The 14,118-nt window shown below is 38.8% G+C and overlaps 1 protein-coding gene across 1 annotated transcript; it reads right to left on the bottom strand.

Annotated features, from left to right (window-relative positions):
• Nucleotides 1-3,454: 3,454 nt before the first annotated feature.
• TMEM70 (transmembrane protein 70) lies at nucleotides 3,455-11,125 on the bottom strand. The gene is made up of 3 exons (XM_032316905.1): nucleotides 10,779-11,125; nucleotides 9,474-9,579; nucleotides 3,455-4,146 (listed from the first exon to the last, which is right to left on the bottom strand). Exons 1-3 carry the CDS (start codon nucleotides 10,995-10,997, stop codon nucleotides 3,689-3,691), a joined length of 783 nt encoding a protein of 260 aa, XP_032172796.1. The 5' UTR covers nucleotides 10,998-11,125; the 3' UTR covers nucleotides 3,455-3,688.
• Between the last annotated feature and the right edge of the window lie 2,993 nt (nucleotides 11,126-14,118).

Raw genomic sequence — 14,118 nt, 5'->3', positions numbered from 1 at the left:
AGCCAGCACCAATTTGTCAGTCATGCAAGTGAGCGACCTTGGAAACAATCCCTCCTGCCCCAGTTCAGCCTTCAGATGACAGCAGCATCAGCTGAGAGCTTGACTCCAACCTCACGACAGAACCTGACCCAGAAGCATTCACCTAAGCCACTCCCAGATACTGGACCAACAGGCACCATGCAGTATTACATTTTAAGCCTCTAGTTTTTGAGAGACCTAAGTGGCTCAGACTGTTGAGCATCCAACTCTAGGATTTGGGCTCATGATCTCAGGATCCTAGGATCCAGCCCCGCATCAGGATCCCTGCTCAGTGGGGAGTTTGCCTCTTTGCCTCTCCCTCTGCCCTTCCCCCTGTTCACTCACACACACATACTCTCTTAAATAAGAAGTCTTAAAAATTTAAAAAACAAAACAAAACTCTAAATTTGTGGGGGGCAATTTGTTAATGCAACAATAGTTAATAAAAGCAACATCATCGGCGCCTGGGTGGCTCAGTGGGTTAAGCCTCTGCCTTCAGCTCAGGTCATGATCTTAGGGTCCTGGGATGGAGCCCTGCATAGGGTTCTCTGCTCAGTAGGGAACCTGCTTCCCCCTCTCCCTCTGCCTGCCTCTCTGCTTATTTGTGATCTGTGTCAAATTTTTTTTAAAATCTTAAAAAAAAAAAAAAAGGCAACATCATCTATGAATTATCCAAAATAATCAAATCTCGATCTGATGAAATCTCAAGTCATACCACCAATTTATAGGAGATACAGAAGACAGAGAAACATGTTAATGTACACCTCAGGGATACAATCATAAAATCTAGACCACGAAAAGATGTAAAGGACAAAGGACTCTGTTTCTTAACAGGTAATTTACAAGGGAGAAAAAAACAAAGTGAAAGAAAGTCCATAGATTAGAGGAGTCTTGAAAGCCATTTAATAAATTGGTGTGAATAAGGCATGTACTTTACTAAGATCTTAATCCAAACAAAATGTGGGGAGGAAATTGGCATTTGAACAAACTGGATATTTGATAACTTTGGGGAGCCAGGAGTGACTTGGAAAGAGGGGAGTAATTTGGGTATTATAATGGTATTATAATTTTTATGTCTTTATCTGGTAGAGTTAAAAAATATTCAAGAAAGAGATGTTACAGTGACTGGGTTTTGCTTCCAAATAAAAGTAGAGGGCAAGTGGTTGGGATGTAAGTCAAACAACATTGACAACAAATTGGTAAATGTTGAATCTGAATGACAGTTATGTTGATTCATTATACTCTTCTAACTTTGAATGACTGAAATTCTCAACGAAAGGGAAGTCAACAACAAAATTACCTGAAAAAATCAGAATACCATCTCTAGAATTGTGTCCAAGCTAAGGCTATCATTGAGACCTAATGGCCGCTTTGTTACTTTTGCTTCTAAAAGCTTAAGTCTTTCAGAATAATGAAACTAATGTTTAGAAAAGGGATTACAAGACATTTTATTATCAACAGGCATATTACTTGATACAACCCCAATGTTAAGCCAGGATCACCCTGCCTTTTGAGACTCAAAACCAACTCAATGCCCTTCCTGTAGATAGTGGGACTCCTCACCTCCTCCAGCCTCTCCAAGATTTTATTCCACTTGTGGTGAATGTAGTAAAGTGGCATAGAGAGGTGTGTGTAAATTTTTCCTCCTCACGTTGGCCTGAATTGTTTCTGATTATTTCAGTGATGAATCATATTCTACACATACTGTTCGTTGTCTTCTTCCGGTGTGGCTCCAGACCATGCACTTGAGAAGTCCTCTTTCTCACTTAGTGTTTTAAGCTTTTTTTTCTTTTCCCTGAACAACCAAGTTGTCTTCTGAATTATTCTGATACTAATACAAACAGGTTTTTCACTCCACTCCGCAGGTGACAGAATGGTTCTAAGAATACAGGACACTTAAAGAGGTAATGGTACACTCAGAACAATTTATGAAGAAACTGGAGAAAACATTAAGTTATTAGTAATGCTGTTTTTTCTTCTAGGAATGGAACTAAGTGTTTTTTTTTTCTTGCCTCTACTAATATTTGATCAACATTTTATCATGGAAAATTTTATAGGAAGATACATTAACTGCCAAGATAGCAACAGGTATATATCTAGGTGACAGGACAGAGGAACAGGCAGGCAGAGGCCCAAACAGAAGATAGGGATGGCACCAACTTGTTCACCTTCCTGAGACCTAGAGCCTGCCTTCTGCTAGATCACAAGCTGGCTGATCCTACCAGAGGGCAGGCTCTAGACCTCAGAAAGGGGAGTACTTTTCTGTTACACTCTCCTATAAGTTTCTAGCAGCTGCAGACCTGATCTTTGTCTATGAACGTGTGAGGTTTCTGATGCTTCCCCATCAACCTTCCTCATACACAGGTAAGCCATAAAGATTAGGATTACCATCATGACAGACAATAGAAGACATTAGGCAGCTCCACAGAGATTGAGTGTTTTGTTCTTTTTTCTTTCAAGATTTTGAGATGGAGTAAGAATGAGAGAGAGAGAGAGAGAATGAGCAGGGGGTAGGGTAGGGTAAAGGGAGAGGGAGAAGCAAGCTCCCCTCTGAGCAGGGAGCCTGACACGGGGCTCAATCCCTAGGGCCTGGGATCATGACCTGAGCTGAAAGCAGAGGCCTAATCAACTAAGCCACCAAGCACCCCGGGTGTTTTGTTCTTGACTATGACTTTGACAACTAGCACAGTATCTGGCACACACTGGGCACTTAATAAGTTATCTACTGATCTAAGAGCATGACTTAGGGCCTTTTGCTCCTTGCTGAAAATCCTTCACAAGAACTAATTTTCATTTTACAGTTTTAAAAATCTGAAAATGCCAATACTTTATAAAATTAGCATAGAGATTGTGACTTTATAAAAGCTACTGTACATCTATTTAGTACCTATGATTTTCCAACTCTGATAGGATACACCAAAGGAGAAGAGTGCCACCAAAGACATTACTACTTGGGTCACCATTTCTCCTGTAGCTACACACTCAACTGGACAGAGATTCCTATTATGGGCAACTATGCCTGAAAAAATAAGCAAAAACCTGTGCTAGAACCAAAGTGAAAATAACACTGCTTCCCATAATTTTAAAATTTTTAAAAAGTTTTTAATGCATGCGAAATTAGTATCTATACACCTAGAAAAATCCAAACGTAAAGGAAAAAGAACTCTCCCATTTGTGTCTGACATCGATCCCCAGACTAGAGACAACCACATTATATAAAAGTATCCATGCAGGGATGCCTGGGTGGCTCAATGGGTTAAGCCTCTGCCTTCGGCTCAGGTCATGATCTCAGGGTCTTGGGACCGAGCCCCACATTGGGCTCTCTGCTCAGCGGGGAGCCTGCTTCCCCTCTCTCTCTGCTTCCCTCTCTGCCTACTTGTGATCTCTGTTAAATAAATAAATTAAATCTTTAAAAAAAAATTATCCATGCATAAGCCAGCATGAAAATATATTTTCACTTTTTTAAAAACACAAGTGGTAGAATATTACATGATTCATTTTTCAAACATAGCATAATTATGTAGGAATAGAATTCCGTAAAAATTAAAAGTTGTTAGATACAGTTTCAAATTATTTTCAATCACTAACAGAAAACAAAAGTAAAGGCAACTTTATTAATATACACTGGAACATAAATCACATTTAAGCACAAATGTAAAAAACAATAGACTCATTTCTCATCTTTAACCTGTTTCTTCTCACTGTCTTCTTCCATATCAAAAGTAAATGGTTTGTCATAACCCATTAGATGGTTATAATCTTCAGGGTTTGGAAAGAGCCTTGGATTAACTAACAGCGATTTCGTTTTAGCATAAAATGTGGTAAACACATGTGTGCTGTCTGGAATCTTCACGTCATTCTGGTGAAACACGGTACTTGTTTCTAAAAGCACAACGTTGTAAGTAATGGCTTTGTAAGTGTCTGTTGTAGCTTCATGGTACAACCGAACAACATAACCTTTTGTAATAAAGTGAAGCAGTGTTGGAGTGATCACTGTAAAGCTACCTATGATGCCATAAAATAATATTTGCAAAGGTAGACTTCCAAATATAATATTGTTTTGTGCAAAAATGTATGGTAGTAATGCAAGGCTGATGACACTTGTAGAATAAGAGAAACATTTCACACCTACACAGGAGAAATAAAAAGGGATAACATTAATATTTATAGATTTTATAAAAGCATCAATCTATCCACTTTAATTCTTCTACCTTTCTTCTTTTATCATCAAAACAACAAAATCAAAACACATATATAATGATTATTATTTTCCAAGCTGTTTTAAGTACTTTACATATTTTATGTACTTTATTCATGACATCTTCAAAAAGGCACTATGAAATAGATGTGTAATTATCATCCTCACTCCCATTTACAACATGAGAAAAATAAAGCACTTGCTCCAGGTCACAAAGCTACCTAGAAGCAGGCAGTATTGGGATTCAAACCCAGGCAATTTGACTCTAGTGTCCAGGTCTTTCACCACACTGCCTCTCCAGGTAGGAAACCTGCTTTAGGGTTAACTGGTCCCCACCTCAGTTCCCCAATAAAAATTTAATACTACTCAAAGATCCTTATGAATACTATAAATGTTAATTCAGTTATTAGCAGATTATTAAATAAAACTCTCTATTAACAAGCACTTCCACATACCTAACATTAAATGTTTAAATAAATATGAGACTAACATTATTAGACTAAGTGCCCAGGATTAAAACAGCAAATTACCAAAAAACACACCACCAGTGGTTAATAAATATGTGGGAAATGAATACATTCAACTTCTTTACCAAGAAAAGACATTCAAATTCAAATAGTGGGATACTTTTTACCTGTCATATTAAAAAGATTAAAAATCAATGACTTCTGAAATGCATATTTAAAAATGGTTAAAATGATCAATTTTATGTTAGGTATATTTTACCACACTAAATAAAAGACTTAAAATGTAAATTTCTTAGTTTGATTGTATAATTTAACATGATCCCAACAAAAACACCATCTGGTTAGAAAACAGACAAGTTGAGATCCTAGACAAGTTGATTTTAAACTTAATTTGGAAAAACAAAAAAAGAAAAGAAAGGTGGGGGAGGAATTAGATACTGAAACTAAGACTATAATTAAAATGGTGTGGTGCTGGTGCACAAATAAATAGATCAATAGAACAAACTAGGAAATCTAGAAATAAACCTAACTGCATATGAAAATGTAGTATAAAGATATAGTCTCGGGACACCTGGATGGTTCAGTCAGTTCAGTGTCTGAATCTTGATTTTGGCTCAGGTCACAGTATCAGGGTGGTAACTCTGTGCTCAGCTTGGAGTCTGCCTGTCCCTCTCCTTCCACTCCTCCACATGCACTTTCTCTAATAAATAAATAAAACCTTGGAAAAAAAAATCTCAAATATGTGGGCCAAAGTGGTGTTGGACAACTGGATAGCTACATAGAAAAAAATAAAATTCAATCCATCCCTTATAGCATCTACTAGGAAAATTCCAAATAATCCTGAGGTTTAAATGTAAAAAATAAAATCATAGATATATTAGAAAACATCCATGAAGTCCTTTATAATCTGAGAATGGGAAAACTTCTCTAATTATGATTCAAAGGGCACCTGGGTGGCTCACTTGTTACCATCTGCTTTCCGCTCAGGTCATGATCCCAGGGTCCTGGAATCAAGCCCTACATCAGGCTCCTTGCTCAGCAGAAAGCCTGCTTCTCCCTCTCCCACTCCCCTGCTTGTGTTCCCTCTCTCACTGTGTCTCTGTCAAATAAATAAATAAAAATATTTAAAAAAAAAATTATGACTCAAAACACAGAAGCAATCCAGGAGAAAGACAGGTAAATCTGATTACATTATAAATGTACATGGACATAAACAAAGTAGAGACAAATGAGAAAAATATCTGCAACCTCTATTGCAGAGCATTAATATCCCCAACATATAGAAGGTTTCTAGTAGATAAGAAAAAGATTAAAACCCTATCCACACACATGCAAGAAATATGAGCAGACAGCTCACTGAATCAAAAATGCACATGGCCCTTAAACAGATGAAATGTTAATAAACTTTGATCCTAAGTACGTGAAATTAAAAGCATAGTGAGATATTTTTCACCAAAACTGCCAAAAACCAGAAGTCTGACAACACTCTTCTTCATTGCTATTGGTTGAAGGCTTAATAATCTTATTAGTAATTTAAAAATAATTCCTTCCTTCCTCCCACAGGTAGTTGCTATGACACCAGTACACATACCATACAACAGGAATACAACGGGGACCAAGATGCCTATATAAAAGCCTCCTTACTCCTTCCAACTACCTTTCTTCCTCCATGACTTTGTCACACTACGCAGGGTTGAAGAGGGCACCCCAAAATTCATGTCCACCCAGAACCTCCAAATGTGACTTCATTGTAAATAGGGTCTATGCAGATAATAAAAAATGAGATGAGATCATCCTGGAATAGGGTGGGCCATAAATCCAATGAGAATACCCTTGTAAGGGCAGAACAGGGCAGACACAGAGAGAGCTGTCTGAATTTGGAAGCAAGAACTGGTATTATGCAGTTATGCATCCATAAGCCAAGGAACACAAAGGACTGCTGGGAGCCACCAGAAGCTGGAAGAGGCAAGGAATTCTTCCCTAGAGCCTTCAGAGACATCGTGGCCTTTATCAACACCCTGACTTCAGAATTCTAGCTTTCAGAACTGTGGGAACAAATCCGTTACTTTAAGTCACCAAGTTTGTGGTAATGTATTACAAGAGCCCGAAGAAACTAATACACATGTACACTTTATTTTGCCTGGACTGAAGTACTTACTAATTTCTAAACATATTCTGGGCTCTCCCATCTTCATGTCTTTGCTCATACTACTTCCATGCCTGAGAGGCCCTTTTTACACACCTCTTGATGTTCAAGTTCTACTCTTCCTACAGTAAGACTACTATGACATCAGTAATTATTTATTGATGAATTAGCAAGAACTACCAACTAAAAGACCCTCCAAATGTCTTTAAACGAGGGGTGCCTAGGTGGCTCAGTCATTAAGCATCTGCCTTCAGCTCAGGTCTTGATCTCAGGTCCTGGGATCGAGTACCGCATTGGGCTCCCTGCTAAGAGGGGAGCCTGCTTCTCCCCTTGCTTGTACTCTCTCTCTCTCTCTCTCTCTCAAACTCCGTCAAATAAATAAAATCTTTAAAAAAAAAAAAAAAAAAAAAAAAAAAAAGGTCTTTAAATGAGGCTCCATTTGGCAGTTTAAAGAATCTTCAAGAATGGAACCTCTATCCCAATGTCTCTTACTCAGTTTTATATAGAAAAAATGTTTCTCCCTCAGTTTCCACATAGAAAAAATAGCAATCTCTGAAAAGGATACAGAGTGAGTTTCTATTACCATGACATTGAAAGAACTCAAACATTAAATTCCTATACAAGTTATAATTCTAGAACTTTAAATACCATGGATAGCTATGCTCCTCTATAAATATAACATCCTACCCACACCAAAATTAATCCCTATTTATATTCTCTTCTTTACAGAATGGAGTTAAATGGAAATAGGAAAGTAATTAAAAAGCCTTCCCTGAATTTGAAGGAACCGTGTCTGTTCAGAAGGAAGGATATCATGGGTATCACTGTTAACACCTCTCAGTAGTATAAATCCAGGTATCCCAGGCCAGAGATATGACACAGGCTCAATGGCCTATTCATGTACTGATTCCAGAAGAAATTTCTAATCACCCAAAATGGATTTTTCAGTAACTTCAGAACTCCTCTCAATAGAGATTATAATCAGGGGCGCCTGGGTGGCTCAGTGGGTTAAAGCCTCCACCCTGGGCTCAGGTTATGAGCCTGCTTCCTCCTCTCTCTCTCTCTGCCTGCCTCTCTGCCTACTTGTGATCTCTGTCAAATAAAATAAATAAAATCTTTTAAAAACAGTGATTATAATCAGTTCTTTTTTTTTTTTTTAAGATTTTATTTATTTATTTGACAGATAGGGATCAAAAGTAGACAGAGACTGGGCGCCTGGGTGGCTCAGTTGGTTGAGCAACTGCCTTCGGCTCAGGTCACGGTCCTGGAGTCCCGGGATCAAGTCCCGCACCGGGCTCCCAGCTCCATGGGGAGTCTGCTTCTCCCTCTGACCTTCTCGCCTCTCATGCTCTCTCACACTGTCTCTCTCTCAAATAAATAAAATCTTAAAAAAAAAAAAAAAAAAAGTAGGCAGATAGGCAGGCAGAGAGAGAGGAGGAAGCAGGCTCCCTGCTGAGCAGAGAGCCCGATGTGGGACTCGATCCCAGGACCCTGGGATCATGACCTGAGCTGAAGGCAGAGGCTTTAACCCACCAAGCCACCCAGGCGCCCCAATTATAATCAGTTCTTAATGCCAAAGTTATAAATAGCTAAAACTGTATTCCAAACAGTCTACTTTGATACCACACATTTTAGAACATACAGATTTCCAGAGTACATTTTAGATGGTGAGTGACACCAGCATAATCAAAAACAGGAATGCAACTGCAGTGCTGAAATCTTGTGGCTGACTTGGCTATAAAGTAATCCTTCGGATATTCAGGTTATACTTTAAGATTACTGAAATGAAATACAACCTCGGGAACTTGAACAAAACACATTCCCAAGTTCTTCTGACCTCCCTAATAAATTATTCCAGACTAAATACCAAATTAAGAGCTAAGGAAAGAGTTTTAAATTTGTAGCTATTTAATACATTGTCTTGGGCGCTGGGGTGGCTCAGTTGGTTAAGCGTCTGCCTTCAGCTAGGGTAATGATCCCGGGGTCCTGGCATAGAGCCTGGCACAAGTAGTGGGTTTGCTGCTCAGTAGGGGGTCTGCTTCTCTCCCTCCCTCTGTACTTCCTCTCTCAAGCAAATAAATAAAATCTTTAATAATAATAATAATAACAGACTTTGTATTCTCCAGTATTCTATACTACCTAGAAAGGGCACTAAATAAAGATGTTTCTTAAAAATGCTAAAGTGACTCAAAAAATGTAAAAGAAATATATTTTTTAATTATAAAAGTATTATATGCTTATTTTAACTGCCAAGTTAAAAAATATATAAAGTAAATATTTACCCTCCCAAAATAACTACTTAGGGGGTATACTTCCATATTTTTTTTCTCTCCATATTCAAACATTACACAAATACACATTTCTTGTTCTATTTTGTTGTTAAACATCTTGGGAAGTGACCAAAGGATGGATGCTTTAGTACCCAACCATAAGATCACAAAGTCATAAGAGTCTTAAAAATCTGTTTAAACTCTCCTAAAAATGCAAAGGTCTCAACATGCCACAAGAAAAAATATATAACCTAATTCTTCCTCATATCTTGCAATTAAGAGATGTTAAAATAAGAAATAACATATCCCAAGAACATTTTTTACAACTAAAACAGGGGTAAAAAAGGAAATTACCCTCATTTTTGATTACCCACCAAATACTGTTCGTGCCAGATTCCCAGTATAAATCAGCCTTCCATCTTCTGATTTTTCAAGCTGTGTATGTAAGCATCGAATGCATCCTTCCCAACAAAGAGGTACCTATTGAAACAGAGACCATTACAATGTGAGTACATAACAAAGTGCATTTTAGACCAACTTTTATGTTTTTTTAAATTATAATGAAGAGTAAAAGAGAACTTGTCACATAAGGTGATTTAAGGAATACCCCCAAATAATCTACAGAGCTGAAGAAATCAAACTAGAAAAATAGCTGTCCTTAACTACAGTCACAGTCACCTGATGAGTTAAAGTTTGAAAACCTAGGTCTGCATCCCAACTCAAGGCTTTTTTGATAAGCGTGGACTTGAACAAGTACAAAATTTTAGCAGAATAATTTCTTCATCCTGTGGCTAAGGAAAACATCACTCTTGCTCCATTGTCAAAATTTTAAACGCATTGGCTTTTCCAAAAAATGATATTAATATAAATAAAATACTGCAAATGCAAACTGTTTCAAGTCCAGACCATTTTTAGGATCTCTAAAATGTTTATACTATAGCTAGTATTTGAAAAGAAAGAGTAACGCTCATTGCATCCCTTCCTCTTAAGAAAATATTTCTTGAAATCTTCATCAAATTTCACAGGAACAAGAGGTCCGCGAACGTCTAAAAATGAATTTCACAGCACCCACCCTTCAAAATGCAAAAGGTATGCCTAATCCCTTTATGCTGAAATGTAATTAGATTCCAATTCCCATGTTGGGCATTTCTTCCAAGTTTCAACCATGTTTGCTAATTCTGATATTTTACAGAGCAAGACTAGGAGGCAATGTACTTAGATTAAAATGTGAAGATTAACGTCTCCATCCCCTTTTCCAGGGAGCAAAAGAATTCCTTAAAGTAGCCTCATCTAATAGAAAATAGAACAGACTTCAAAGTCAGGTTGAGTTCTTTTAGTTCCGTCACCAGGTGGGGCATCTAATTTCGTTGCAAATTAACCCTTCCGGGCTTCCGCTCAGAGGTAGAAGACAAAATAGTTTAGAGTCATCGGAAACCCGCTGGGTTTGCAACGAGCTGTGAATGACTTGGAACCGCCCAGAAAATGACCACTTTCGAACGGACACTCCTAGACTCGTGGGTGCCATAAACCCCGGGACCCCAGGCCTGAGGCCGAGGCGGCGGAGGCCGAGGCCGAGGAAGGCAGCCTCTGCGCGCCCCGCAGAGGGCTCCTTCCGCACCAGAGTCCCCGGGCCCGACGCTCCCTCCACCCCGCACCCTCACTGAGTCCGCAAGGCCGACCTGCGTTCGCACCCGCCGCCCGAGAACCGGGCTCCCCGCAGAAGCTCCCCGCAGCCACGCGCTTCTGCAGCCAACCAGCCCCGAGGAGCCGCTACAGGGGACCACCCGCGAGGCGGCCGCCCTAAAGCCTCGAAGAGCAGCGGCCGCCCACAGCACCGTCCTCTTCCCGCCAAGCCGAAGTCCGGCCTCCCACGAGCTGCCCAGCGCCAGAAGCAACATTCCGCGCGTGAGAAGGGGCGGCACGCGGCACTACGGCAAAGCAGGGAACCCTTGAGGCCCAGTTCCCATCCGACCGCAGCTGGAACCGGCCGCGCATGCCCCGCCCCTAGACGCCCGCTGGGGCGGCTTAGCCGCACGCGCGTGCGCAGGATACGTAGCCCGCCTGCAACCTTCCCTGCCACGCGCGTTCCCTGCGGGCGGAGCTCAGCCCCGCACGGCCGCCTCTAGTTGCACCGACGCGCAAATGCCCAGCCTGCGCGCGGCTTCCCTTTCGCAGACTGGAGCGCTCTTGTTGAGAATGTGGAGGGACAGAGAGGAGAGCCCTGCGCGAAAAGACAAAGCCTGGAAGCCCGGGCTAAGTGTTTTATTCTCGTGGGCGTCATTTTCTAGGCCCCCAAATCTATTTTCTTTCTGGGAAAAATGACTCTAGCCTATTACACAGGGTAATAATACTTTATACGACTTGGACAAAAATGAATGGTAATTTAATCCAACCGTTGGGTGGAAAATAAATGGAGCTTGTTCGTGTGATGCTGATACTTGACAGATTGGTCTTCTGGAATCCTTCACACCTATATACACGTTTGTTCATTACTTGTTAAACAGGTATTGAGAGCCTATTGCCAAGACTAAGGAGCAGGGGATATAAAGATACTGCATAAAAGTGGGAATCCACTGTACTAACACAATGGAGGAAACACCTAAAAATAAGCTATAGCATAATGCTGCAATATCATTAAATTAAATACCAACTTACAAAATTCTTCAGAAGCCCAAAAAATAGCATGATTATTTTGACCTCAGAACGTTTAAAAGCTTCAGGTTACCTGAGTCTTAAAGAATGAACAGCCAATGGGTTGACACTCCCCTGTTTACTATTTCAGAATGTTTCTGACTCCAGATGCTTTTGGTATAGAAGATCAAACTAAAAGTCTAAAATAATATCACCTTGACAATTCCAAATCCTGTCTACTTTTTTTCTGGGCATTCAAAGGAATAAAAGTATACTGCTTCTTCATGAAGGACTTAATTTTCTTTATGTTCCACTTTACATTTTAAAAACTTCTGTTTAGTGTGACACTACAAACATCAACTATCCATTTTACTGATATGTTTAAAATGTTCTGTTAATATAGTGTTTTCATATTGTTACAAAGATAAATTGAGATATTAACAATTTTTGGTTTATTTGAGCAAAAATTTATTCAAATTGGGCAGCACCAAACCGAAAGTGATTGAGTCCTCCACTGAGAGGAGCTAAGGACAAGGTTTTTACAGAGAAAATGAAGAAGCAAAGCAAGAAATTATTTGACTATAGTTTAAGCATTTGCATTATTTGGGAAAATCTACTTAGCTATTTGTGATTGGTTGTTCTTAGACATTTACAGGAATTGACTCTGGCTTAGGTTTTGGTTTGCTTCCATAGGCTACCAAGGTTTTAGAGCCATCTCAGTCTAATGGCTTCCTTGATTGATTTCTTTAATAATATACTGAGAGAACCTGAACTTTAACTTCCGTTAAGCTTAGTTTTTTCCAACAGATTCTGTAAGCAAATGAAAAAAATATTTGGTTTACTTCTCAATGTGTCTAAATAGCTAAAATGAGATCAGATTCTGAAAATTCTGTGCTATGGAATTACATTGAATTGTTATTTATGCTTAAATAGATTTTCCCAATTCTAGTAATATAGAGACATTTGTTGAAAATAAACTACTTGACTGGGACTTTCGGAATGATACTAAGGCTTTAAAAAATAAAACTTGATACTCCATTCATATAATCTAAGAGCTTCCCTTTAAAGATGGAGACTGATGGAAAATTAAAAACCAATTCTCACTTTTAGAAAGTATGACCACCATTATTGTATATCCTGTTTGTATTTTAGCTGTCTTTTCTCCCCATCCACCAGCTCTCTCTTTCCTTTCTTTAAGGTAAGCTTAAGGGCAGAATAGCATGATGGAAAAAAGAAAAGAAAAATTTTGATAAAGCTAGTATATTGATAAGAACCCTAATTATTTCTTCATACATTACTGGTTTAAAGCATATGCTAGGAGAATCTTTCCTGAAAAGACTCTGTCAACAGATTATCAAAATCTTTTAAAATGTTCATATCCTAAAGAAATAATCAGAAACATAGTCAAAGATTATTGCGGAGATATACTAACATAGCATTACTTAAAATGATTTAAAAAATGGAAATGAGGTAGGGGCACCTGGATGGCTCAGTCCAAGTATCTGATTCTTGATTTTGGCTTAAGTCATGATCTCATGGTGATGAGATCAAGCCCTACATCCAGTTCTGTGTGCTGAATGTGGCATCTGCTTGAGTCTTTCTCTTCCCATTCCCCACCCTCCATCTCTCTTGAAAAAAAATTTAAAAATGAAAACAAGGCAAATGGGTAAATGTGTAACATTAGGGAAATACTTAAGTGAATCATGGTATGTTTATATGATGCAATTCTATACAGACATTAAACAGGATGCTTGTTGAGATTTTGGTTACAGAGAAATTGGAAATTTAACAGTATTCAAAATCATATACACACAGTATGATGATGTAAAAGTGCATGGAAAAAACAAACATCTGTAATCTGTATTTTTTGTAATAGGCATATATTATATTGACTACATAAATTTTTAAAATACAGTAAAATTTTGCGCGCGCTCACACACACACACGACAGTCCTAGCCCTAAATCTGTTATTAGCTAGCTTCAGTATTCTCAACTGGAAAATTCTATCATTCTCTAGGCAACTAATATAGTCATCCTTGCTATGGAAGGAAGCCTATAGAAGCATCCTGTATCATCCTAGAAAGTGATGATACAATGAGGAAAAGAGGAAGAGAAGGGAAGAAAGCAACACTTTTGAAGTAAAGGAGGAAAAATATGATTGAAAATGAGCCCACGCCTCCTCTCCTCATCCCACGGTCTCTCCTCCCTACCAAACTCTACTCTGAGATGTCGTTAAAACCAAAAACTTTAAAATTAAAAAAATATATATTTTTTTGCAAAGGCTTTGAAAAATTAACCCAAAGCAATCTCTCCGTTAAAAGCAATGACTTTTATCTGTCAAATCAACAAAACATGTCCTTCAAGCAAAAATTACTAATTAGGTCAAC

The sequence above is a fragment of the Mustela erminea genome, chromosome 16 (assembly GCF_009829155.1).
Source record: "Mustela erminea isolate mMusErm1 chromosome 16, mMusErm1.Pri, whole genome shotgun sequence".
In the NCBI taxonomy this organism is placed as follows: domain Eukaryota; kingdom Metazoa; phylum Chordata; class Mammalia; order Carnivora; family Mustelidae; genus Mustela; species Mustela erminea.
This window is presented reverse-complemented; position numbering and strand designations above follow the sequence as displayed.

Coding starts and splice junctions, on each gene's coding strand:
- TMEM70 (XM_032316905.1), bottom strand. CDS start 10,997: ATGTTGCTTCTGGCGCTGGGCAGCTCGTGGGAGGCCGGACTTCGGCTT. Junction 9,580..10,778: donor GGCGGCGGGTGCGAACGCAG/GTCGGCCTTGCG, acceptor CTGTTTCAATAG/GTACCTCTTTGTTGGGAAGG. Junction 4,147..9,473: donor TCTGGCACGAACAGTATTTG/GTGGGTAATCAA, acceptor TCTCCTGTGTAG/GTGTGAAATGTTTCTCTTAT.